This window comes from Phasianus colchicus, chromosome 6 (assembly GCF_987193195.1).
Source record: "Phasianus colchicus chromosome 6, bPhaCol1.hap1.1, whole genome shotgun sequence".
Taxonomy (NCBI): domain Eukaryota; kingdom Metazoa; phylum Chordata; class Aves; order Galliformes; family Phasianidae; genus Phasianus; species Phasianus colchicus.
In genome coordinates, this window is record NC_143441.1 from 22431069 (window position 1) to 22457615 (window position 26547).

The 26547-nt window shown below is 39.1% G+C and overlaps 1 protein-coding gene across 3 annotated transcripts in view; it reads right to left on the reverse strand.

Moving 5' to 3' along the window:
• Positions 1-18999: 18999 nt before the first annotated feature.
• Positions 19000-26547, reverse strand: part of STK31 (serine/threonine kinase 31) — a 33587-nt gene continuing 26039 nt past the window's right edge. For 2 of the 3 annotated variants that reach the window (XM_031590112.2, XM_031590116.2), the window contains 4 exons: positions 26056-26205; positions 25527-25652; positions 23445-23513; positions 19000-19322 (listed from right to left, as the gene is read on the reverse strand). In XM_031590112.2, the coding sequence (XP_031445972.2) occupies positions 19104-19322; positions 23445-23513; positions 25527-25652; positions 26056-26205 (564 nt within the window). In that variant the 3' untranslated portion in view covers positions 19000-19103. The remainder of the gene's footprint in view (positions 19323-23444; positions 23514-25526; positions 25653-26055; positions 26206-26547) is intronic. The other variant, XM_031590115.2, reaches the window with a different exon arrangement.

Here is a 26547-nt window from a genome sequence, read left to right on the forward strand (position 1 = left end):
ATGCAATAAGATGATTTATTCATTAGTACAAGGCACAAGATAAAAGCTTATGGCTGATGAGAGAAGCAGGTTTGTTACAGCTGTCAGTTCCACCAATAAAATGTATTAGTCACTTCATCTTTCTTTTTATCAAACACCAAAAGCATCCTATAATTATGTGTATGTGCCCTTCCTTATAAGAGCCTTTGCACAGTTATTTTCATAATAAAGTAGCAACAATTAAAGTGTCATTAAATGATCAGTCTGTCAGTAAGTTTGATTGACCCATGCATTCCTGATTTTTTAATTATTTTTATTTTTTAAAGATAACAGTAAGATTTTGGACTCAGTATGTCTTCTCCACAGCACAAAAGCTAACAAACTTTCGATACCTTTAAGCACGCTCTTGACCAACAGACTTGTACAAAATTTCAGGTGAATTCTTTTCAATGCCAGCTTCAGCAGCAGGAGGAGTTTTAGTCCTTGCTTGCTTTTGAAACAATTGTCCTTCTAACCATCACAGTGAATCTTACCTGCACCACTGATGGCATATGGAAGAGACTTAAGAACTTAAGGCTTTGGTTCACTATCTCACACACTAGAGAAAAATGGGCAGAAAAAGGCCCTTATACAGTTCTCCTTTCACATTCCCCCTCTTTCCCAGCTGCCCCTCCAAGTACTTTCTGTTCTTCAGAAAAGGAAATTACAGACAAACCACCAAAGAACAGTGCTTATCACAGAAAAGCTGGTGATGGTTCACTAAGTCAATCTCCCTCCACGTGAACCAGACAATTCATGTCATTATTCAACATCCAGCACAAGGGAAGAGAGCAGCTCTACTCTGTTGCTGTTATAGTGGACAGGTAGTGGTTTTCTGACATTAGAGCCTAGCAAATACACCAGCATGCATGGTCCTGTTAATATTTTAGAGTGTGAAATTAAATCCCCAGGACCCAAGCTACAGTAGAAAGGAACCTGTGGAATCACAGAATCACAGAATGACCTGGGTTGGAGGGGACCTCAAGGATCATGTAGTTCCAACCCCCCTGCCTAGCAGGGCCACCAAACATACACCTTTACTAGATCAGGTTGCCCAGAGCCTCGTCCAACCTGGTCTTGAACACCTCCAAGGACGGGGCATCCACAGCATCCCTGGGCAGCCTGTTCCAGGACCTAACCACCCTCCTAGTAAAAAACTTCCCCCTAACATCCAACCTAAATCTTCCCTCTTTTAACTTAAAACCATTTCCCCGTGTCCTGCTATTATCAGCCCTTATGAAGAGTTTACTCCCCTCAATTAATCAATTAAGTCAAGTGGAAAGACATGATGTGCAACACATGAGGCTCCAGATCTTCCTCCCCAGAATAAGTGAAGCATGACAATAGTTAGGTCGCTGGAAATAAGAAAAATCAGGGAAGATTATGTTCCATCTATGGATTTCTTGGGGCACAAACACCAAGTTGTGGCCTCATCATGGATGAGTTTTAGACCACTGGTAATTTCTCTACAGCAGAGAAAGCAAATGTCTTCTTTAGAAAAGCATGAAGTCTAACAACCTGCAGAACAGGTGTTGTGTTTACAAATGGTTCTGTGAAGAAAAAACTTAAAGAATGGAAACATCTTGTGTTTAAAAGAGATCATTAAACGTTGTCATTAAACACTGAAAGAAAAGTGTCAGAAAAAGCAACAAAAGACTTCATATCTTACTTTAAGAATAACATTCTTAATGCTCCTTTCTGCAACGACACCTCTCCATCTCTCCCCTCACTGGGGGGAAATAACTAATTAATCACACTAACATCCCAGCCTTCCAACACTCTTCAAGTCAGAGGTACATGCAGTAGGCAAGAGGTGTCTGCCTGGATTTGAACTGCAAAAGCAATACATAAAAAATGAGGATTGCTCATACAGCACACAAGACACTTTGTTCTGCACTTCATGAGAAAGTATCCATTACAGAACAGAAGACAGCAGTATGGCATGGGAATACACTGATGCTTTGTACAGTCCTCAATGAGCAACGTGACCAATGGTTTGCGTGGGCTAAGAGATTTCTCAGAAGAATTCCCATTTTCGTTTCAGTTTGCATCGATGTTTCATCCTGGCTGACTCAACACTCATTATTTGAGACAGTGCATCCAATGAACCTTCCTTCATTGCACTATTTAGAAATAGAAAAGCATTCACATAGTTCACTGTAGGCTTAATTCTGAAGCAAGTTACACTCCCTGGAGGTCCATCCAAGCATGTCCCAGAGCCTCCTGCCACCAGCTGGCTGATACTTCTCTGCGACAGCTGCATCAGCTGCCTTCCATTCTTCTGTGCAGACTCCACACCAGTCCCTGACTACAAATGAAAAACTGTTTCCTTCTCACAAAATTTATCAAGAGATTTCAACCTTAAAATGTTTGTCCTCAGTTTCAGAGACACAGACATTTGCCTACACTCTCTAGTCATCTTTAATCTCACTTGTCTTCCCCATTCCCTTGTTTTTAGGGCAAAGCAAAGTACCATTCTTGTTTTCAGTAGCGTACCTTTCTAAGCAACCCCCAGATATATTTCCCAGCTCCTACATTCTCCAACAGCCTGTACTTGATACTAACGGTCCCATAACTCACTGCTCAGAATAGAATGCTGCCAACCACATTCACAAGACCCATACACAAACATTCCCACATAGTTCCATTTCTACATGCGTGAAACAGTTCTGTACCTTAATCTCAACTCCAGTCTCCTCACCTTCTAGAGAGGAAACTGCTAGGGATACATACAGGCTGGAACAGTGGTAAAGTGAGAGTTCTTCATCTGAGAACATCAACTGAGGGCTGCAAACAACATACTACAGAAGATACAAAGGGGAAGACTTGGCTCTGCTATCACTGCGTAACAAAGGGAATATTCAATGGATTCAATGTGAAAGCCTCTTCAGTTGTTGAGGGTGGCACGACCTTTAAGCCCACCTGGCCCAACCCCTACCCAAGCAGAGACAGTCAGAGCAGGGTTCCCAGGCAACTTTTAAAGACAACCAAGGAGGAGACTCTGCAGCCTCCCTGGGCAGCCTGTTCTCTAGCACCTGCACAATACAATAGCATTCCCTGATGTTCAGGTAGAGCCTCCTGTGTGCTAATTGTACCTACTGCCTCTTGTTCCAGCACTGGGCACCAAGGAAAGAGCCCAGTTCCTTCCTCTTTGCACCCACCCTTGAGGTATTTACACATACTGATGGATCCTCATACTTTCCTTAAGGACTGAAGATCCAAGAACTGTGATATACTATGATATAAGACTCGAATGTCTCTGCTGGAAATCAATGCATTTCCATTGTTTTTGTTCAGAAATAAAGATACGCCTTCAAAGCAGTTCCTCTGACAAACACATTCTGTTTCTTAAAATATTTTAGAAGTGATCATTCGCTCTATTAGGTGCAAAGCATCCAGCTTTTAAGTCAGCAGGTTCTGTGGCAATAAACTGACAACACTCATCAGCCCTAGACCAGCAGTGGTGGTGCCTTTCTGCTGAGATTAACTGCAGATATCTGACAATGTCATAACTAAGGACAATTAGGGAGGTTACAGCAGCCTGCAGCAAATTAGCCTGAAGATACAGCTACATGAGTCATAGACAGGCTCTTTGAGGAAAATATCAGTACAAACATCCCTGCTGATTATATAAAAACACTGCTGTTTAAAGGTTTAAGGTGCCAATATGCACAACAAAGTGATAAAACATTGTGCTGAGGACGTACTGTAACATCAGAACATTCAACTGCTTGCACTATTTGCACCAGAACATTCAAAAAAAATTAGAAATCCAAAAAAAGCTTGACCATGTCATACTGGTGCCGTAATTCCATTTATTCATTTAAGTGATATAAACCTTTGCAGACACTGCTTTATTAGAAATTTTTGTTCCAGGATGGAGAGAAATCCTGAGAAATTTACCTCTGTTCTTCTCACAGGTGGTAGAAACTAGCACAAACCTAAAACTTCCATTGAAATCAACAGGTGACATGCTAAATTACACTGAGGATGAATAGCAGCCTCCTAGCAGCAGGCTCAGCCAGCAAGTAGATCCTGATCAGCTGCACTGAGGTTTTCAGTATGTATGCAGCAGGCACATGATGGCCCAAAATAAGGCAGCATCCAGAGATTCTTTTCAGCATCTGGAGTTTAAGCCATAGAAATAGTTCATACTCCAAGAGTGCATGCTGCCACCAGCAGGCTGAGGAAGGCGATTTCTTCCCCTCTGCTTTGCACTGGTAGGACATCTGCAGCATTGTATTCAGTACTGGACTTACCCATACTAAAGGGGCACAGATATACTGAAGCAAGTCCAACAAAGAGTTGTAAAGACAGCTGCATGGACCAGAATCTGTCACACAAGAAGCTGAGAACTGAGCCTGGGAACCAGAATTATTTGCTAAGGGAACATAAAGAAGATTGAAACAGACTCTTCTCAGTGGTGCATCTGTGAAAGGACAGGAAAATAAGCACAAACCAAAATACAGGAAACTGTTTAAGCATGACAGGGTTTTTTGTTTTGTTTTGTTTTACTGTGAAAGTGGTAAAAAAAAAAAAAGAACAAATTACCCAGAGGTTCTTTCTCCATCCTTAGAGACACCCACACTCACCTGGAAATGGTCCTGAGCACCCTGCTTTGCTTTCACTGACCCTGCCTGGAGCAGGAGGCTGCACTGGCAGTCTCCAGGGGCACCTTCCAATCTCATCCACTCTGTGATCCTGCAACACATTGGCTTCAAGTGTCTGTTGTTGGCCTTACATTCAAACAAGCAAGCAGCACCCAAGAGAGAAAGAGTGAATACACAAAAGGACATTGCAGGCCAGATCAATTTATCAAAAATATTACCTTTCTCCTTTTTTTCTTTAAACATAGCATGTGTACATTATGCATCTGCCTACCCACATATTTGTGACAGTTCTGCTTCAGCATGCCCAAGTTGTCCACATAATTCTGGGAAATATCAAACTAAAATGCCAGCTTTCAGATCAGATACACGTGAGCGCCTTTCTGTATTCTTGTCATTAGTTAGGAGACATATCTCTGAAGATCTTGGATGCAAACAGGCTTTGCCCTAACGTTTACTGACTCCTGGAGGAAAGTAGCTGAGCTGAGTCACAGCACAAAAAAAGAAACAAACACAGCACATACGCACACATGTGTTTCAATCATCACCCCCAGGAGGTTGCACTTATTTCACACAGCAACACTGAAGTAGTATGAGGATGCAAATGCCTCTTCCTATATGAAAAATCAACAGCCACAAAGAAATACAATTTCCAACAGGCATTTTATACACTTGTTATTAGAAAGATTTTAAAAGTTTTATCACCTGGAGAAATTGAGCAGCTGCAATTTGATGTCTGACAAATGGCACAACTGAAGAATGGATCAAAGCTGAAGGCTCAATGCCATAATGAGAATGCTCCGTATCCCTTAAGTACCCTCTTAAAGTAAGGACTGGGTAAACATCTGCACATAAACAGAGAACCCATCTGTACCATTACCTAGCATGAGAAGTGATGAAACCCCATAAAGTTATCCTCAAAGGAGGGCAATTTAAAAAAAAAAAACGTCCCGTGGCATGGTAGAAACCACACAGCTGTCAGCTGATTTTTTAACTTCATCTGAAGAGTACACTGGAACTTATCCAAATAAGTCCATGCCAACACCACTTTCTTCTGCATTCAGGGAAAGTCAAGGAATGCATATCAAATTTAGAGGTATTATTAATCCTGATCTGCAGAAAACATTGACGCTGACCTCTAGATACTTTTTTTTTTTTCTTCCTCTATGACAAGGCAGAATACTTTCAAAGGGAAAAAAGCACAGAATGAAAAAGGTGTCAGTAATATAATGGAAGCTCATTCTGCACAAACTCTGAAGTGTTTGGGCTTTTGGGCATGACATTGCACTATGAAATTCAGCACTTCACTCTGGCAGTCAGAAAACTTCTTCCTCACTTCCACATTTAAGATAGACCAGGAAAAGCACAAGAAAAGAAGTATCCCAAATAATGTGGCAGTCAATATCTACTTTTTACATTATCAAGTCCACTTAGATAGTTTAGTACAGCAAAACATGTCACAATTGTATTTTGGCAATAGCAGTCTCTTAATATCATCGATACTAATTATATTTTGAAGCCATTTCTCAGATCAATGCCCTGCCTTCAGCATAGCTCAGATCTGTCACAAACAGTCCTACATCAACACTAGCTTCCTAGAAGACATCTTTCATGCAACCTACTCCAGTGGAAGACAAGACAAAAGAATCCCCAGACGTTTCTAGGTACTTTCATTTTCTCCAGCAAACATTTCAGTAATTTATTGGGGTTTGGGCAAGATCTCTACAAGCAATAGATTTAATTGCACTGAAGGAAAGCATTTGTATTTCAGTAGTCATTTGCACTATACTTAGCTACACAGTACCTCCTCACATTCAGTGATTCTCACAGTTCAGACACTTAATGCCATTAAGTTTAATCCTAGCCCTCAGTATGGCAGAAACGTGGCCCAATAAAAAGCAGGCAGTTAAATTTTGTTAACTGCTATCTGTCAGGGCTTTTGCAAGAACACTGTCTCTTAGGATTTTTCTTCAGTGTCTGGAAAAACTCTTATTTTGGATCCAAGTCTACGTATCCATATGAAACTTTGAACAAACCAAAATCAGGTTTAACACAGATTCACTGCAAATCCTCCTGGAAGTGGAGTGACAGCTATTGTCTCATAATGAAAATCCTAGAAGTGCATACTTGCAAGGACTTCACTCCATTTTCCCTTGTCTCTGGTCCATTAAGTTCCACTTTTATGAACTTTTAAAAATACGTCACAAATTTAACAGTAGCACCACAGCTTTTTATCCTCTTTTTAGATGCACTAAAAATTCTTGGTTTATCTTCACAGATCTTTTTTTCAGTGTAATAACGCAGACTTCCTCTCCTTCACCTTGCCTGATGAAGGCCATCCTATCTCAACACATTCCATATAGTACTAAGAGATGTGGGCTTTCATCCCTAAACATGATGCCTCCTGCCACTCACTGCAGACACACCGTTTTCTCATGTTTTCCACTGAACACTACGTAAACTTCTGTCATTATTTCAGTTAAAACATATCAACTCCAAGAAACTTTGCAAGTTGCCAGCAAGAAGCACTGGATTAACAACAAAACGTTCATCTGTGATGGGGCACTACAGAGCAGCTCAGGACACTGGCTTTTAACTTCATAAGGTAATTCACTCCACTCAGAAGCTGCCACTCCACACAGCACATCCAGGACAATACAGAGCACACTTCTCTAGTTTGAAAGAGCTGCATTTGTTTTGCTAGTGCTGTGTGTTTTTGGAAGAACTCAGTTTTACAATATCTGATATTCTAGAACCAGAGCCCATTTACACTACATATATACTTCAGAGCTCTCCCTGTCAGAGGGAAGAGAAGGAAATAGGTTTGTGGATATAAGAAAAAAACTGCATGAAGAATGTGCAGGGAAGCCTGACAGGTTATAAGGAGAATTTCTGGAAGCCATTAAGCTATGCAGGGCACTAGCAGTGCAGGACTGCTGCGAGTCTAAATACAAGCACAGTAGAAATGACAGGCAGTAAATGCAAGACAAACATGTTTACTCAAACAACACAGCTTTGTGTGGGGCAGAGGCCAGAAATATTAAGATCTGCTTTGCTTCACAGAAATATTGCAATTTCAAGCAAGTCTAGCTAGGCATCAGGGCTCCTTACCACACAAGAACTACAAAGTTTTGAGAGCACAGCTGAGAAAACCCTGTACCAACTTCACCAAGCACTTAATACACCTGCTTCAATCCACCTTCTCTCAACAAGCATTTCAGCACAAACTCAAGCACTTTATTAGTCTGTATCTTCAAGTCCCTTAGAACTGTGGCACATACTCAAAATTCAGTACACTTTCTAGGGTCACATCACATAACCAAATGCTCTTCCAAGCCCAGCACTACCCTGACTGTACAGGTACAGCAAGCAGAACTCTCACTGCCTCCACAACCCAACTTGTGAGAGAAGGAATACTTCAGCCTGTTTGCTCCTTTTAATTGCCACAAAGAGCCAATTGGCTTCACTTTCCCTCAGCTAGTTCAGAATTCCCCATACTGAATTCTCCGATTTTTTCAGGCTTCTTATGAAAGAGACAAATTCAGTACAGAGCTAATGGGCTAAAATATTCTACAAACTGAATCTCTTCTGAAATAGTTGGCATGTCACTCCATTTCAGAGTCTGCTTATTGTGTATGCATTTCTTTTTTTTTTATATTACTTCTACCAGGGATGGCAGAACAAAAGCAGTTGTTCCTTGGAAGCACAACACTGCCTGAAGGCAACTGTGACTAGATCATCATAGCCCTCTCTGCAGCAGAGACATCTAACAAGCGCAGCAGATAGAGAACAAATAGCAGATGACAATAAGTATAGAAAGGAATCTTGTTTTCATTGGTGGATACCATTTTTAAAAAGGTTTAAGAACAGGGGTGCATTATAAAGAGCATGGCCAGCTGGTCAAGGGAGGTGATCCTCCCCCTCTACTATGTCTTGGTGAGGCCACATTTAGACTACTGTGTCCTGTTCTGAGCTCCCCAGTTCTTTATAAATATCTAAAGGGAGGTGAGACACAAATGGACGAGGCCAGGCTCTTCTCAGTGTAATGTAGCAATTACAAGGAGTAACAGCCTAAAACTTGAACATAGGAAGTTTCAAACTAACGTGAGGAAGAACTACTTCATGGTAAGGGTGAAGGAGCACTGGAAGAGGCTGCCCAGAGAGGGTGTGGAGTCTCCTCCTATGGAGATATTCAAGACCTGTCTGAATGCCTACCTGTGGGACTTATTATAGGGTACCCGCATTAGCACAGGGGCTGGACTCAACCTCAAGGTCCCTTCCAACCCCTGGGATTCTGTTAACAGAGGACAGGACTTCGGTAACCTCACTCAAGGGACAAAGCAAGTCCCTTTTAAAGCACATTTTTGGCAGGTTCCCTATAAATGTGAGTGTAAACATGGCTTCCTTCCCCTTCTGATGACAAGTGAACAATAGGTGGTGCATTATCTGGCAGTTCTTTCCCCGTGACAGATTAGACATATAGGCAGAATACTCCAAATAGAACGTTTCCCAACAGGATGAAAAAGCCATGGGTGTTTTCAGCCTTATATCCAAAGTTCAACATCTTACTAATCACGTGCTCATAACATTTTGGCCACAAAAGACATTACTGCCTGCAGAAGGGCATTTGACAACTAGCTAAGAAGACAGGCTTCCATATAAAATAAAATGCCTTAAAATTGATTTGCAAATGAATGCAACAAAACTTTAAGTGATAGAACTTTTGCTTAAGTCATCCTCACAGGCAAAGTCAATTATTTTGAGTACCTCAGGTCCCTGCAAATGTCTATCTACCTTTGGTGCACAGCAAGTCGTGTGTGCAGCTTCCAATAGGTAAAAGGTAAATATTACTTAAGCTTTCTAGAGCTAGAATTGCAGATGGATCTGGATTACATTCAGTTAACCTATACTTCCATTCACTATGATCTGCAAAAGATATTGTCACCCAGGTTTTCACATCTTAATTTACACAGTTCATGACCTTATTCCATGTTCACACTGTTTTACCTGATGATCTAACCTGCCTAGTAGTGAATGCTTAAAATGATTTATTATTAAAAATAGTACTATACTACAAAAGACAGAATCAAACAGAACAAACAGGATTATCCAGCCTACCTTCCAACCCTTCTTCCACTGGTTATACATATTTATGTCATTCCTGCCAGATGGTTGTCTCATCTTAGTACAGTAGTAACAGGCTTCAGGTCTCTCTAAGGAATACATACCAGTGCTCAACTATGCAGAATTGGAATGTTTCTAATACTAGCTTTCACTTCCTTTGCTGCACAATTCAGCTCATTAATCCCCAAAGGGCAGAAGTACCAGTAACTCCATTCTGTTCATCTCTCTTCTAGGCTTTTACCTCTTATAGGATTTAAAACCCACTCTTTGTTTGCCTAAGTCTTTTTTCCAGATCACAGACCCATATCTGTGGACTTTTCTCATACTCTTATATGAATTATCTGAGGTTTTACTCTTCCTTGATGTGTGATGCCCAAGTCTGTGAAGAGTATCTCTCCCAAGAAAAAGGGTATCAAGGAATTCCCAATATTTTACTGAGAAGACAAGCAGTAGCACCATTGTCAGCAGAGATGTTTTAAGTGTCCAAGAATTCTGTCTTCTCAGACTGATTTACCCCAAATTTCTTTAGCATTTAACTTGCTAAAGATAGCTTAGCCTTCATTTGATCTCCTAGGATGATACATGGTCAAAACACACAGATTGCCACATTTGCTAAAAGCAATAGAATTTTGCACAGTATTTTACACAAATGGTAGTGAATTACCATACTAACATTTTATTTATCAAGACAATTGAAAAAGCAGAGACACTAAACAGTAGTCAACAACTCAGTGATCACTTCAGAATCAATATGGCTATTCTAATGGCACAACACAACTAAGTATTCACAGAGCTGCTCAGGCAACAGACAGAAGTGTATGTAAGCTGGTAAACATCAGCCTTAGAGGAATTTAAGTACAAACACCAAAATACATACAAATACACACATATGCATCTGATAGTATCAGCTTTCTGGAACACTGGATAGAAAGTACATGGCAGTAGGAAGCCCTGGAAAAATTTTTATAAAGACAAGGTGTGTTTCAGTGAGAAATCATCTCTCAATGGCAAACTACAATTATATTATTACTTCAGGTCATCAGACAGCCAAGTCTGCGCTTAGAGGCAATACCCTAGCAGTTTATGCTTTGACATTTACCTTTTCATAAACTATAAGGAGAGAAATGTCAGCAATACACTGGCAATAGACTAGAAACTTTTCTCCTCACCATACCAACACCTGAATAAGCAGTGAACATTATTAGAGCATAATTCATTCCCTCGAGCGTTGCAAATGTCAATTTAGTAATCTATCTTTGCCTATCTACATGAGGACTGACCATTTCTGTAGAGCTTTTCAAACTTCAAAGAGAAGTTATGTGGCAGGTATTATTGCTGGTACAGCAGATAAACAGAGAGAACACTCCAAAACAAATCATGCTGCTTGAGGATTTTAAACTGAAAGTGAACTCAGAGTCTAATGAAAAGATTAAGTTTTCTCTAAGTTAGAGACATTAGCTATTCAAGAACCTGATAATACTTCTGTAGAAGCACTGACTTAACATTAAACAAATGCTGATTGCTTCCTGCTTAAATCAGCCCAGGTTCTATGGCAACAGGTCACTTTTAGCAAATGAGCAAACATTTCCAAATACTTTGTTTAAATTGTAAATTTTAGGTTGAGATAGCAGTCCTCTGGTAATCTTAATGTCTTAATCAGCAAGTGTCCATTGAAGCACAGGAAGTTATTCAATAGGTTAGAGGGAGATTTACAGTATGTATGTAGGAGAGAATGCAGGTTTGACTGTTCCTATCACTGAGGTAAGACTGCTCTACCACCTTACCGTTGAGCTATTTACCTGATGACACACTAAAAAAAGCAACAAATAGACTTATGAATCACCAGATGATACTAACTGGTGTAGATGATGAAACTCATGACTCAGGCTACTAAGACTACCACGTTCCACATTATACTGCATGCATCTCTTTTATGCATTCCTTTGCAACTAGTATAATTTATGATTATCAATTAAATGATAGTCATAAACGGAGCTTCTAAAAGTTAACATCACGATTCATTTTTAAGTTAAAAACCAAATTAAAATGTCAAAAGATTAACTTAGTATTATGTCTCAGGCATGGATAAAGATACTAACACAACATGCTGGTCTGTCAGCAACTCTCCAAAGTAGTACTTTGCATTTTCAATAAGCCAGGTTCAACATTTTGGCCCTTCTAACAACTGTTACACATTGTTTCCTGGTCTGTGATCTCATAAAGGAGGCAAATGGGAATTTTCCTGAAGAGTTGGGACTAATAAGAAACAATACTACCACCAATGCTTTGAAATAGCACATGAATTGTAAGGATGGTAAGAATGGTAAGAATAGGCACTATCAAGTGCTCCTCAATTGTATTGCTTAGAACAAATTTCAGTGCTCATTTCTCAAGCTTCCTATTGAAATCTGTTGTCTTTTAAAGTCACTTCCACTGAAGAGAAAGACCCAGGAAGAAAGAGCAGCTTTCAAGCAGCAAGTTACTGGTAACCAGAATCTCCTTCAGCTCTCCAGCAGTGGAAGCAGATGGCTATGAGTGAGGGTTTTAATCTTGATCTTTAAAGATTAGCTGCTCCCCTATGGGGAGAAAGAAAAAAATACAGCATACATCCAGACCAGGCTGGAGGCCTGTTACTAAGCTGGAGGGAAAAAGGCTGCTTTGTAACAAATCACTACAGCATATCCAAACAATCAGTTTCACAGTTTACGCACATCAGCAGTCACATAAAACTTGCAAACAGCAACACAAAGCAAATATCTGCATTTCCAAGAAAACAGAAGCATCAAACTATTTCTGTCCCAGACAACAGTCATCTTTGTGGAAACAACAAAGGGAATTAAATACTGAAATATAAAGGCTGCTCAGTCAGTCATCATGCTATGAAGCCCTGACAGCAAAAGATATCCAATGAATTCTACATCTTTGCAGATGTATGAGGCAGTAATACAGCAAATGCTCTGTTTAACACAGTACTTCAGGGGAGTATTAGGAAAAGGTCATTAATGTAAACATGTTGTCATCTATCAGTAACAACTCTGTAATATTCATTTCATACCATGTGTTGAAAATTGGCTCCTGCTTTGCCTACACATCCCACACATACTCACTTATTGAGCATTCCACATTAGCAGGTATAGGTGGCTGACCTTGCACAAACAAGCCCCAGCTCTTCATGCTCTCTAGTATCAGAAGAAGAGAGGTCTCCAGGAACATACTGATCACATGTCCTTAACAGAGGGGAGTTTCACAGATCAATTTAGACAAAAAAAAGATTTTATGTTCAGTGTGAAACCATCTAGAACAAAGGGTTGTAATTCAAGAACTACGTGTCGGCTGTATATAAGAACAGGTGAGGCTTACTCCTCTCCTAGTCCTCACTTAGAAGTTTACTGATACTGAGAAGTTGCTAAAAAAAAAAATCAAGTGTGAAATCATCAAGGAATGAGATTCTCTAGTGTAATACAGGAATTTTAAAGACCAGAGAAAGCAGCCACAGGAAAAGGGAAGTGAAATATAGAGACTGCCAACAGAGACTGCCAGAGATTGCAGGTCTATTTGAGCAGTTCCTGAGTAGTGAGGCACAGCACAGAGTGCCAGCAATAGAAGGCTCAAAATACACGTGGAAAAAATGCCCGAACAGAAGCACAACCTGTTTGACCAGTGTACAATCAATAGGCGTACACTCAATAAGTGTGCAGAAGTTAGGCTAAGTAGAATTGTTGCAGTGGAAAGATAATAAATGAAAAAAGCTCACCGATGTTGTAGGCTTGCAATAAACTCCATGAGGAGCGATCTCCAGAAAGAGATCCTTCCTTGGTGGCAGACAGCACATAAATGCTGCCTAGGAGAGGTAGAATCAAGCTCCATCCCTTCTGGTAACACAGGTGAATTAGCTTCACCTGTGCTCCCGCAGCTGATTCATTGCTTGCCTCAGGTGGTCCATCAGAGGTTCAGGCCACGATCAACAGATCCCATACAACCAGGATGAAGTAGCAGTGTTCCTCTGAGCATTACCTGACACACTGCAAAAGGAAGGAGTATGCTTGCCTTAAAAGGATGAACATCAGTTTGTAGGAGCTCAAACATTCTGAAAGTCAGCAGATTGTGGGTGCTAGAGTGGAGAACAAAAACACAGGAAGGGTATTTGCTTTGAGACTATGGAAATCATGCTATTACATATATCACAACAGGGCATGAGGCATCATAGTTTACACTTTCCTTGCTAAGCAGAAGGAAGGTAACTAATAACCCGGTGTTTCTCAACCCAGGATTAACTCTACAGAACAGTATCACAAGATCTGCTGGAAAGAAGAAAACAGAGAGGTATAACTTGAAGTATATGCAAGTGCTGCAAAATTCAATGTTCCAGTAATCTATCATTTCATCAAAAGATTACGCAAAGGTACATAGAAAGTATGTAGACATAGCAGCCAATCCTTAGACCAAGTTTTAAAAATAAAAAAGGCACCCACAGACAAAGGGGTAAGGGAAAAACAAAACACTTGTCCTACATAAAGAGAGGCAGCCAGAAGAAGACTTGAACAATAGCTCCACCTCTTGCTGGCAAGGAGAGAGGATAAAAAAATTCAGGTAGAAATCTGACTAATGAGTTTATAATAACCACATACCCATAACATGAACGCTGGCAACAACCAGCCTTCAAAAACTAGCATGCATTGCTTTTGTGAAATCATTGTTTTAACATTTTATTTTATAATTAGAAGAAAAAATTGTGATGGAATAAACTTGTATTTCACAAGAGTGGACTTCAGTTTTAAACTATTCTAACAGAAAAAAGATGCCCTCAAATAAAAACAATTCCAACTCCAGCAGTCTTCACAAGCATTTCTGATATCAATTTTGGCATACGTTTATTTTTGAGTATTCATCCAGCTTTCATCTCAGAAACTGGACCAAAGTAACTTCAATCCATCTTCTCCAAAGGAATTCTCCTGGCCATACACACTTACACTTAGATGTTTGTACAGTCTTTCAGCCAGTAGGCCTTGCACAGCACGTGGCAGTCTGCAGTTTACTATGGTTCACATAAACACAGCAAAAACATTTGAAGCAGTTTAAGTATCACTTCAAATTCTTCTACCAAACCTTGAGACATTCAAAAGACTTTCTAGCAGATGCATTAACACTTACATTCTTCTTCAGGAGTTGCCCACACATCTAGTCTACTTGTGCCTTGGTGAGGAATAACCACAGAGTACAGTATCAACACTATTAAGAAATTTCCATTTCACAGATTTTTCAGGTTCTGGTAACACCTTCACAGACCAGAGGAACAGAGAAACCAGAATATGAGGCTGAAATCAAGGAACAGAAGAAAAGATCTCAAGAGACTAGAAAGACAAGGCACAGAAACATGCAAAAGATTCAGTAAGCAATGGAGAGGCAACCGTAAGCATTTCCTCAGCCACTGGAGCTAACTACATGCAGCCTTATACTGCCCGAAAGGCCACAACATGTACCTGTTAAGTACCCCAGACTACACTTAGGAAAACAAACCAACTCACAGTTGGTTAAGGGCAAAATGTTTTGCAAAACTAATATCTTGCATCTCAAAGCCCCACAGCTTACAGACAAATCACCTTTTACTTCAAAAACTCCCTTTCCAGAAGCATCAAAACCATCATTATCCTACATCATTATGCCAGGTGCACAGGCACACCTGTTGACTTTGCTGAAACATCAAGCAACTGAGTTAGAGAAGGAAATCATAAAGAAGCCAGAGAGGGCCCAGATTAAAAGGCTTTTAATACCACACTTCAAATACCAAAAAAACTCACCATACCACTTCTGGTCCATCCATCAACAGGAGACATAACATAACAGATCTGTCTGTTTGACCACACTACCAGTCAGAAGGATTACAGAAAAACTGAAAAGCTAGAATTCCACTGTAATGCAACTGAAAGTGCAACAAGACAGTGAGCAGCAAAATCCCAGACCATAACAAGTGAGGATCCACTTAGACACAACAACAGCAGGCACAAAAAATAAGGGAAAGAAGCTGCTTACCTACAGAAGGCCTGTAAGGTCCTCACATAGACAGGAATCTCCAGCTGAGACACCCTTGCCTCCACTACCAACCCTTAAATGAGGTTCGGGAAGGGGTAGATCTTAAGTCCAACCCTTCTGGTCACTCAGGTGCATTGCTTGCAGCTGAGCTCCCCTGGTTTGGCCCTGCCTTCCCACCAGGTGCTCAATCACTGATTCAAGCTGTGACTCAGCATTTCCACTACGTCCACAAATGAAGAAATGTGTCAGCAAGTTTTGGCAAGCTTTCCCAGCTCTGCTCAGCAGTGGAAGGTTCTTCAGCTGCAGCAGTTAGCTAGCTACTACCAACACAGAAGTACAACAAATGCAAATGAACTTCACTTCTTCTCATGGCAAAGCAAATAGCATTTCTCTCCATCTACTGGTGACTAGTTTTTACAGCAGTAACACAGACACCAGACAAAACAAAAAGATTGAATGTGTTCCTTCTGAAGATGCATCTACATGGCATGATCTTGACATATTCCCTTTCAAGCTGGGGAAATGAAGTGACTGCAGATAAAAGAAATTTTTACCTCATTTAGGGGAAGTCTTTGAGGCAAAGTAACATACAGGCTATACATACTTTCAGCTATCATCATCAGGAGAAAACCTGTTAAAACACCAGTGAATAAGGACTCTACTTGCAGATAACTGTTCTGTAATACAAGAAACAAACTTCTAAAAACTATGCAGGCAGAAATGTCAAATGCTAGTAGAGTGACCAGCAAATTACATAGAAGATGTGAAGTTACTACGGATGTTGGGAAGAGCATGCAGTTTAGGAGGCAGTGAACAGAACAGCAGGAGTCTCAAGAAATGACCAGATGCTTATTCCTACACTCCACCCAAACAACACAGATAAAAGCCTTTGCTTTCTCCAAACCTTCTGAAAAAGGTCCTCTTCAGTAAGAGAATCAGCCCTATGTAAGGTCTGCAAGATCAGCTGGGTAAGCCACAGCATGGGGCTACTTGTACATGCCTAAAGAAAGCATATCCTCCTGTATGGCTCTCACTAGATCTGCAGATTAGAAGGTGACTGTGGTAGCTAACTTAGATATGATGTCTAGTGGAAAAGCTGACTGATACAGACACATGAAAGGCAGGAGAGCAGAGAAAACACAGAACTGATTAAAAGATTATAGCTCTCAGTTTAAAAAAAAAAAGTCAGTACTGCAAATTGGAACAACAGATTCACTATTAAAGGCCATAGGATATGAATGTCTTAGAAGTAAGGGGTACTGAAATGAAGCAATACATAGCCTGTTGGTCTGAATGAGGATCCTGCTTAAATCTGCAAAACGCTGGTAACAAGGAAGAGTGAGGGAAGTTCAGCTTGAGCTTCTTAGCTACTTAGTAGAAACACCAAATCGACAGCAACTATCATTTCATTGTCCCATCTTCCAGACAAAAGAGATGCTGTTTAAAAAAAAAAAATAGTGCCTTAAACTAAACAGTAGGCAGTCCACTACAATGATTAGCATGCAACTTTGGCAGGATAATTCTGCAACATGACCCTGCACCAAAATGCTTTAAGGCCTCTAAGAAACAAGAAAGGAAAAGAAAGCCAGTGTTACATTACAGAAAAGGTCAAAGCAGAAATAAACAAAACTAGTGACACTGTACAAATGTCACCACAAATCTACACTTAATTTGAATAGAAAAGCTGTCCCATACCCTGATGCTTGTACATACCAGAAGTCTTCAAAGGCTTACTTGCAGATTTTATAAATAATCTGATCTCTCATGTTAGGTTCCACATGTAAAAATCAGATTGCTTACAGCTGGAGGAAAGATTCTGAAACGACCACAGTTTTTGAATCAAGTATAAACAGAGATTCCGGTGTCAAAAAACAAAGGAAGTTAGAAATTGGGGGATTTAAGTACAGTTTAGGTTGCGCAGAGAAAGCAGGTGCAGAAAACAGGGCAAAAGTTTATTAAATGACAGAACATCAAGTTAGAGTTACAAACTGTGTTCAGTGTTTAATATTAAAGTTAGAGTTTATCAACAGCAAAAGGCTTCAGTCAGCATTTGGAAAGCATCCCATAGAACTGCTTACAGTTGTTGTTTTCACCAACAAAAAGGAAGGAATTAGTCTTCCGTGATTTCAGTAACAGAAATACATTAATCACACTAACCAAGAAGTCCAAATTATTTTAACAAGTATTTTAATAACATTCATTACATACACACTAGAAATAAAAAATCATTACAATTCAATGAAAATAGGACTGGGCATTTTACATGCTACTTTGAGTAAAGAACAGTGGCACAGGCAAGCCAGCCTGTTATCACAGAAGGAACTGCCAGAATGATATATTCTGCTGTTGACTATTATTGTACCTGAGGGCTTCCTGGTTTCCCTGCTGCTGCATCTCGCCCATTACACACCAATTTTTTACATTCTTCATCTGACAACACGCATCTTCAATAATTCCTCTGCAAAATACTAGTCTGCCAACAGCACTGTCCAAGAGCAACACCCAGAGGCTAAATACATTGCTACAGAAACTCTGAACATTAACCTTTCTCCCTCCCAAGAAAGGAGGAGAACTATAGATAAGCAACAGTTTCCTATTAAAATAAAGAGCTAACAAAACTCTTTCAATGCTAACAGAAAAGCACTGCAGGCAAGAAAACATGCTCAAAATGCCAAACTACAGTCAACAATACCTAAGAACAGACGATATACACAGTGGAGCAGATAAGCAGTGATTACTGCAACATGTGTGACAGTATTCCACTTAGCACAGCAACACTGTGAAAGAGCAACTGAAACAATGTTTGCTATTTAGAAATCTTTTAGTGCAGAAAGAGAAAAGAGGCAGCTTGCTTCCTATCTTCCTGACCAGTTGTGGAAGCTGTTGTTTTTTTCTTCTTAAATCCTGAGGACAGTTACAGTAGGAAATACTTTGACTGCAGTAACAAAAAACTTAACCGAAAAGGTAACACCCTAGAGTATCTCTAGCAGGAACATGTTTTCTGGAACTGCAGCAAGAAGAGGGATAGAAAACTGGATACAAAAGTCACTAGACCTCAATCTTAAATACTTCTGGCATTAACAAACTATACTTCATAAGTGCAAAGCCTACATAACAGGCAAAGAAAAGGGTAACAAATTAAGGAAAAATCACATTTCTGAGCTCTTAGACTATGTACTTAAAAGAAAACAGAGATTATATAAACCTCACAAAACATGACCGTGCCTACCAAACCTTTTATATTTTGAGATTTTAAATCAGGACAACTTATCTCAAAATGAAACAAAAAACAAGTGTCAGACACCTCATGGACAAGTTCCTTGTCTATTGGGTAGGGTTTACTGCATTCTTCTTGGAGTTAACTGCATCTTCTTCATCTGTCTTCTCAGAATCATGTTCCTCAGGCAGCTCATGCTCTTCACCTAGCTGTGAAGGAACTGGAATGGCATCAACTAAGAGGAAGCAATCATCCCTCAGCACCTGCTCAGCTGTCAGTCTGTCACAGCGGAACAAATTCAGGATAAGAGATTTAACTTTATCATCCTACAAACAGAGGGAGAAGAATTTCATCAGCAAGCAGAACAAACATGATTCCAAATAACAACCAAGTATTTGATGAACAGGTCTCATAATTGCACAATAAAAGCAAGTTCTCCACATCAGGTTGGCAAACTTTGAGCTAGCAGATTTCAAAGAAGAGCAAAACATTTGTTTTAAAACAATTACATGAACTACTATAGATTAGAGAAATTCCAGAGTCTGCCTTTTTTACTGGAAAGGAACAGAGCTGATGCTAGTGACCCCCTACAATATCAACTTCCAACTGTCCTATCACTTTATACAGTAACCAAAGTTGGGCTATAAATCAACAGCAGTTGTTTTGCTATTCGACCACAAACTTACACTTCAGCTTTTTGGATTTTTCAGAAGGATTACATAGTAAATGCTTGGAACAGACTATCAACAGTGATAGTCTGCTTACTTAAAATACTAGAACAGAACTGCTATACACACACAAACATCAGTTGTTAAGGAAGGGCATGAACTGGATTCAGATAAGGGAGCTGCAAGGAACATTCAAGCGTTCACCTAAAGACATATTACCAAAACAGAGCATAAAAAGAATCTTTCCACAAGAGCACTTGATTGTCTGTAGCCTCTGCAAACCAGCATTACCACTAACCTGGCTCAATAAAACAGCATAGCACAAGATACCTGTACACCTAAACTTCATTCAGACAAAAGAGGATCTGTGATGGAAAGGAATACACACAAGTTGCCAAAAGCCTGAAGACAGAAGAAGCAGACAATTTCCAACTCCCACTGACTAGCCAAATGGCTCAAGAAAATTAACCTCTCCTGAGAAAACTGGAAATCTGGGTGAAAATATGAGATCTGAAAACTGTTGATCTTACAGATATAAGGGATTTTTAAAATGCTTACAAGACATTAGGAGTGCTTGAAAGAGAACCTCTAAACAAAAGCATTCAAATATCTCATGCACTACAATACGGGGGTAAACCATGCCAATACACTTTCTCAGTAGAATTAAAAATGAAGAAAGTCCAAGAATTTATGGAGCTTGAAAAGCTTTGCGCTTATATATTTCTATTCCACGAAAATATCAAGTGTTCATCAACAAGTTCCCCCCTTCTCATCAGTTTCTCATACTATAGCAACTGAAAACTGATCCCCCAAGGTAATACTGCTGTAGGAAAACATTTCATTGCACTTACTCAGTCTCGTTTACATCATCTTATAAATTTACAAAGCTAAACGCTGACGTACATCAAACACTGAAGCTGAGCATGACCAAATGGTTAGATACAAAATGCTGTCTCTAATCACAACTTCTCCTCAGCAGCTACCTAAAATTAATATCCCCTTTTTGAAGTTTAATGCTACCTTCCTACATTGATTTTACATTTCTGGAAAAGAATAAATATTTTACTAGATGCAAATGTACAGTTCCTCTAGGCACAAGACTGAGATGGAAGAGAAATTACCATCCTGTCAAGAGCTTGCAGATGGACAGAGAGATTAATTCTGAATAAGGTGATTATAGATAAGGTCCTTAAAAGCAACATACATTTTCCCCAAGAACTGGGGCAAGTATTAACAGCCAGAGGTCTAAGATTTTCAAGAAACAGTTGGAATATATTTATTAGTATTGCAGTTTTTAGTAAACCCTCATGGATGGATTGTAGGAAACACATATAGTTTTTGCAACAAACTCTGGTAGTTGGAGCACATGCATCAACAGATATCTAGAATGAACACTTCAAAATTAACAATGATGTATTATGATTGTATCACCCATCAAGGTTAAAAAAAGTTATCAGTGAAAAAATAAAGCAATCTAAAAATGACAAAGAAGAATATTAATCCTTTAGATAAAAGCAGTTGTTAGGATTTCAGAATATACCTACTAGAGAAGAAGAAAAAAGTAAGATAAACTGAAACTGGCTCTCTCATATGCAGGAATCTTATGGAAAACAAAAGTGAATCATTTCCTGTTTTTATGTCAGTTGAAACTCTTCTATTTCCTTAAACAAGTTTCCCTTATGAAAATTTTCTTTTTTTCAAGTATCTAAGGATTACACATAACCCTAAATGATGCACTGACCAGGCAGTTCTGTACAAGTTTTATGGAATAAAGTTTAAATCCTACAGTTAGCACTAATGGCAATTCATGAAATACTGAATCTTCTTTCCTATAATACCATACATTTCACGAGATTCATTTAAATCTTTAATTAAGAACATAGAACCAATAATGAGAAATAAGAAATACTATTTACAGGATCACCTTAGTGCTCAAATGTTACATTTTTAATTCATTTTTCATGACGCTGTCACACCTGAATTAATTTTGCAAAGGGAGTTGGTAGACAGTCCTGTGCTTTAGCAGCAGCAACTTCATCACTGGAGAACATGGCTGAATATTATTAAAAAGATACAGTAGAGGAGATAAGCAATCTAATAAAGTTATTTACAGTACTTGGCTATGCAGTGATAACACACTGGCAGCACTGGAAGCACAACAGCTATGTTAGTCTAGGACTGCCTGATACAGTTTCTTAACTTAAACACAGTAAACAGCTGAGCTGAGAACAAACAGAACTTTAGTAAATCTAGACCAATCTTTGTCCTATGTTATCTAAGACATCTCTGCAAAGCATTCATATCATTGATACAGAAGCGTAACCAATTAAGAGAGCGATTTATTATCAGTTTTGTTTTCCCTTGCTAAACAACCAAAACTTACCGACCACCAGCACCTCTGCTGTTTCATTCTCCACTTTTCCATTTAAAGTATTTTTCTGCTTCTCTGGGTAACGAGAAGACTACCTCTAGCTCCTCCCTATATTCCTAAGGGAACTTGGCCTACTACATAATACTTAAAAACTAAACAGCTTGCAGGGTTTTTGTAATAGTAAGGCATGATTTAAAGAGTCTCACAGCCTTCTCAAGTCTTAAAAGCAAAGCAGTAAGTTAACACATGCAGTAAAATCAACAGAAAAAGCATGATCTCCAGTGATATAAAAAAATAGAAGAGTCACCCATTGAGGGAGCTGGGAGAGGCAAAGGATAAGAGCAAAGCAGTCACTAACTAGAAGAGAACAAGACCTAGCACAGGTTTGAGGAAAATGATTTGAAAAAAGGTCCATTAATTTCCCAGGGAATTTCTTTAAACTATGTATGGTGGCATAAAAGATGGAATAACTAAGACATGAATTAATGGAATAATTAAGACATGAAAAGAAAAAGGCAGCATCTGCAGCAAAGGGAGAAGTTAAAAGTAGGCAAAAGAAAAGGTCTTAAGTCCCGGCAAGAAGACAGAAAGCTTATGGGAAAGAGTCACACTAGATAATAAACCCAAGGAAAAAGAAGTACTCACATTAATAAAGATCTAGAGAAGACCATAAAAACACCTAACTAAGATTAACATCCAAGAGATATTTCCTATTATAAGCAAAGAATTAATTTCAAAATCAAGACAGTGGGTAACACTAAGTCTCAAAATACAGACTGAAAATACAGTTCAAGGAGTCAACAGTTGCTGATGCTAAGGCTGGCACAGTACAATGGCTGACAGAAGAGAGTGAAAGCATTAACAGAAGTTCATATCATGCAGGGTTGTCTTATGTCTCTGGATTTGTTTCAGAGGCAGGGGAAAGCTTACATTTCACACACACAAAAAGAGAAAACAGGCAAAAGATAAAGAGTATGCTACTACTTTACAATTGCAATTAAGTGACTAAAATGGAAGCTGGCCATGTTATTAATGCTCATGAATTCTGCAATTACTAAGTAAAAGACAGATGAGCAAAGTCAACCTCCTTGACCTGAGAGAAGACAGGTTCCTAGCTCAATTATCATCTCTGAGGCACAACTTTCAATTATTTATCTCCAAGTCTTTAATTGGGGGATACCAAGTTATGTGCAAAGTTGTTGTTCTTCTGAAGTTAATTTAATAATTAAGAAAATTCTGGAGTTTTCCTCTTCCTCAAGTATAATTTATTTATGCATGCTATATAGAATATTCAAGTCAGAACACTTTTTCAACCCAGTACTTACAATTTTTTTTTACTTTCAAAAAAATATTATGAATTGATATCTCTAAATAAGACTGGTCTAATCTGCCTCAGACAATACACATACCATGCCAACTGCATCCACCTCAGGTGTTCCATCTTCTTTTATGCCAAATTCCTGGTTTTGAATGCAAAGCTGTAAATTAAAAGATACCTAATACGTAACACCGTTTTCTCCTTTAGTTTAAACAAGTATCAGTCAGGAAGATTCCATGTTTCAAGTGAAAATGATTACTGTGGAAAATAGGTGAGAGAAGACTTACTTGTATTTTCACAATAGGGAAAAATACACAGGGGCCTCAGGGTGCCCTTGCACAGAAACAAGGCCCATATAAAAATACAGTATTAGAAAAGCAACTACCAGATGTCTAAAGAAAATGGACTCTGAAATATGACTCAAAAGTCCAGGCCTAAGCTGTACATTTAATTCCATACCCCACAACACCTCTTAGAGTGTGCTCTAACAGACAGATGTGAATCCTACACCCACAAATAAAGTGAAATTTCCCCAGCCCTTTACTATTGCCCAGAACTATACCTATAATTAGCTTTTTTTCAAAATCCTGCTGCGAATGCCTTTGTTCTGTACAAAGGCAGGACGAAGAAACATCTCTTTAGTCAGTGCTGGGCTCTTGTGACACAAGAGCCTTCAAGAACTCACAAAACCATTGTCTCAATTTTACAGGTGGCAGGACTGTTCAGAAGAACACAATTTCAGACACCTGTCATTAAACTTGTAACTGCTGAGTCAACAAGCTAAATATTTTCAAACGATCAATACAACAAGACTGAGCTACAGGTTAGTTAAATATACATGAATTACTTTGAAATTCACCTGGAGAGCTTGTATAGGGTTTCAAAAGACTGCAGATATTCTCTTTGAGTAGAGCCAGCCATTTGTTACGGTGGCTTCATTTTCTCCATTTATTTCACACACACTTTTTTTACTCGCCAGGAATTTAACTTTTAATAAATTTTTTTTCAAAGCAGATGAAGATCTGAGTGGTACTGAAAACATTCCAACCAAACCATACCATATTAATAAGTTACAACCATTACAATATTAAGCTATACTTTAGTTTATCTACTTCCATAGAAGTTACTTAATTTTAAGCAACTGCTGACTAAACTGGGAGGAAAACAAAACGTTATGACTTTCATATGAACAAGATTCATCTTCTCAGCAGAGGTAACTGGTAGAGGATAAAAATTAACGTACAGTTTATGTCCCTGTTACAAAGCATCTCCAGATCCTGTGACACAGAAGGGATTAACAAAGCTACATTGCACAGCTGATTGAACTGCCCACATTTCCCAAGAAGATGAAATGATGTACCAGGCCCGCCAAGAGGGACTCGGTGAACTAGCCCCAATGTACCAAGTGCTTGTGAAAAGTCACTGCATGAGAACATCAATAACTGCTGGGTGGCTCACGGTTTTTAAAGCCTACGAGGTCTGAAGTCTTTGGAACACATGACACTGATGGACTGATGCAATACCAGGAGCAAAAAAGGACGAGGAAGAGGAGATGCTGTGTAACATACAACCTAACACAGGAAAGCAGATTGCTTTCTTCTCTCTGACACATCACGCAAGAAACAAAACATGCATTTGAAAGTCCTGTTCTTACCCAAATCAAACAACAGGGAAGATGTATGCAATTCCTCATGGGCAATAGTGAAAGGAAAGAAGGAAAAAAGGCTCACAATGAGTGAATTATTAAGAGCCAACAATCCACAGCATGAGGAACAGTAACAGTTCTTGGTCATTTTACTACACTCTACATAGATTACACTGCACACCTAACAGAAAAAAAACTGCTTTCTGCTCAATCTTAACTCCCATCTGTTACAGACCTACCACCTAGTTTAAAAATACCAAAGAATCATCATAGCTTGGGTTGGAAGAGACCTCGAGGATCATCAAGTTCCAACCCTCCTGCCACAGATGTAGTCAACTGTTAGATCAAGTACTAGATCAGGTTGTCCAGAGAGCCATCCTACCATATGAATGCTTATTTCTCCAAAATATTTTGAAGTAGAAAATAACATTTATTCATTTATTGCTACCCATGACGTGCTACAGTAATATTACTCTCTCATAAACCATAACATAAACCAGAGAAACTCTCTCATAAGCCATAACATACCCAGAACAGAAGGCAGCCATAGGCATACATGTCAGAGGCTGGAGAAGCTGGCTGTCCCATCTTCAGTTCAGGAGAAACCAAGCTCAGGGTACCAATAACCATTGTGTCTGCAGCAGCACGTTGCTCCTGCGGGGAAAAAGCTGTACTCAGAATTTCAAGTGAGACCAACAGTATGTTGCAGCACAGGCATCACCCTCTCCCTTCAAACAGGTCAGCCAACTTTAATCACAACATTCTATGCTGACTTCAAAAGAACCTTAAAATCCTCTTTTACTGACAGAAAAAACTGTGCGTAAAGTAGAAAGGAGATAAAGTCACACACCTATCATCTCTAACTGCAATAGAAGAATAGCACTGCCAGATTTCACCCCACACTAGAACTATCAAAGGTCATAAAGGTGATAATACAAACTGTGACACTTCTCAAATGACAAATGTATCTTACAAACTGCAGATGCACTTCATTTTTGATACATAATTGACTTAAAAAAAATCACTGCAAGTTTGGGTTTTATTTGTTTTATTTTACCTCCGATTTAGTGAAGTCAAAGTCTCCAACAATTCCTTGTTTTCGATTCACAGCAAAAACATTATTTCCATGCAGAGATCCATGTACTATATTAGCTCCATGCAACGTTTGCAGACCTTGTGCCACTCCTTTCATCACTTTTAATGTCTCCTAGTGATTTAATTCAGGTGCTTATTAAAAAGATAGATACAGGAGAAACAAAGCAAAACTGTTCTCTTCCAAAACTAAGACAGATTTTATTGATTTAAGATTTATACACAAAGTTTCTGATAATTGTTTTACAAAGTATAGATTAATTCCCAGTGTGATTGCGATATCCTGCAGTCAGTCAAAAACAAATTGCAGTCACTGATTAACAAATCAATAGTATGAAACAGAAAATTAAGCTAACAATAAAATTCAAAAAAATCCATGCAACATGCTTTGAGAAATGCACCTTTATAAGTGCCTCCAAGTTAGCAACCAGGAGCTTTAAGCCGTCAAACAGAACTA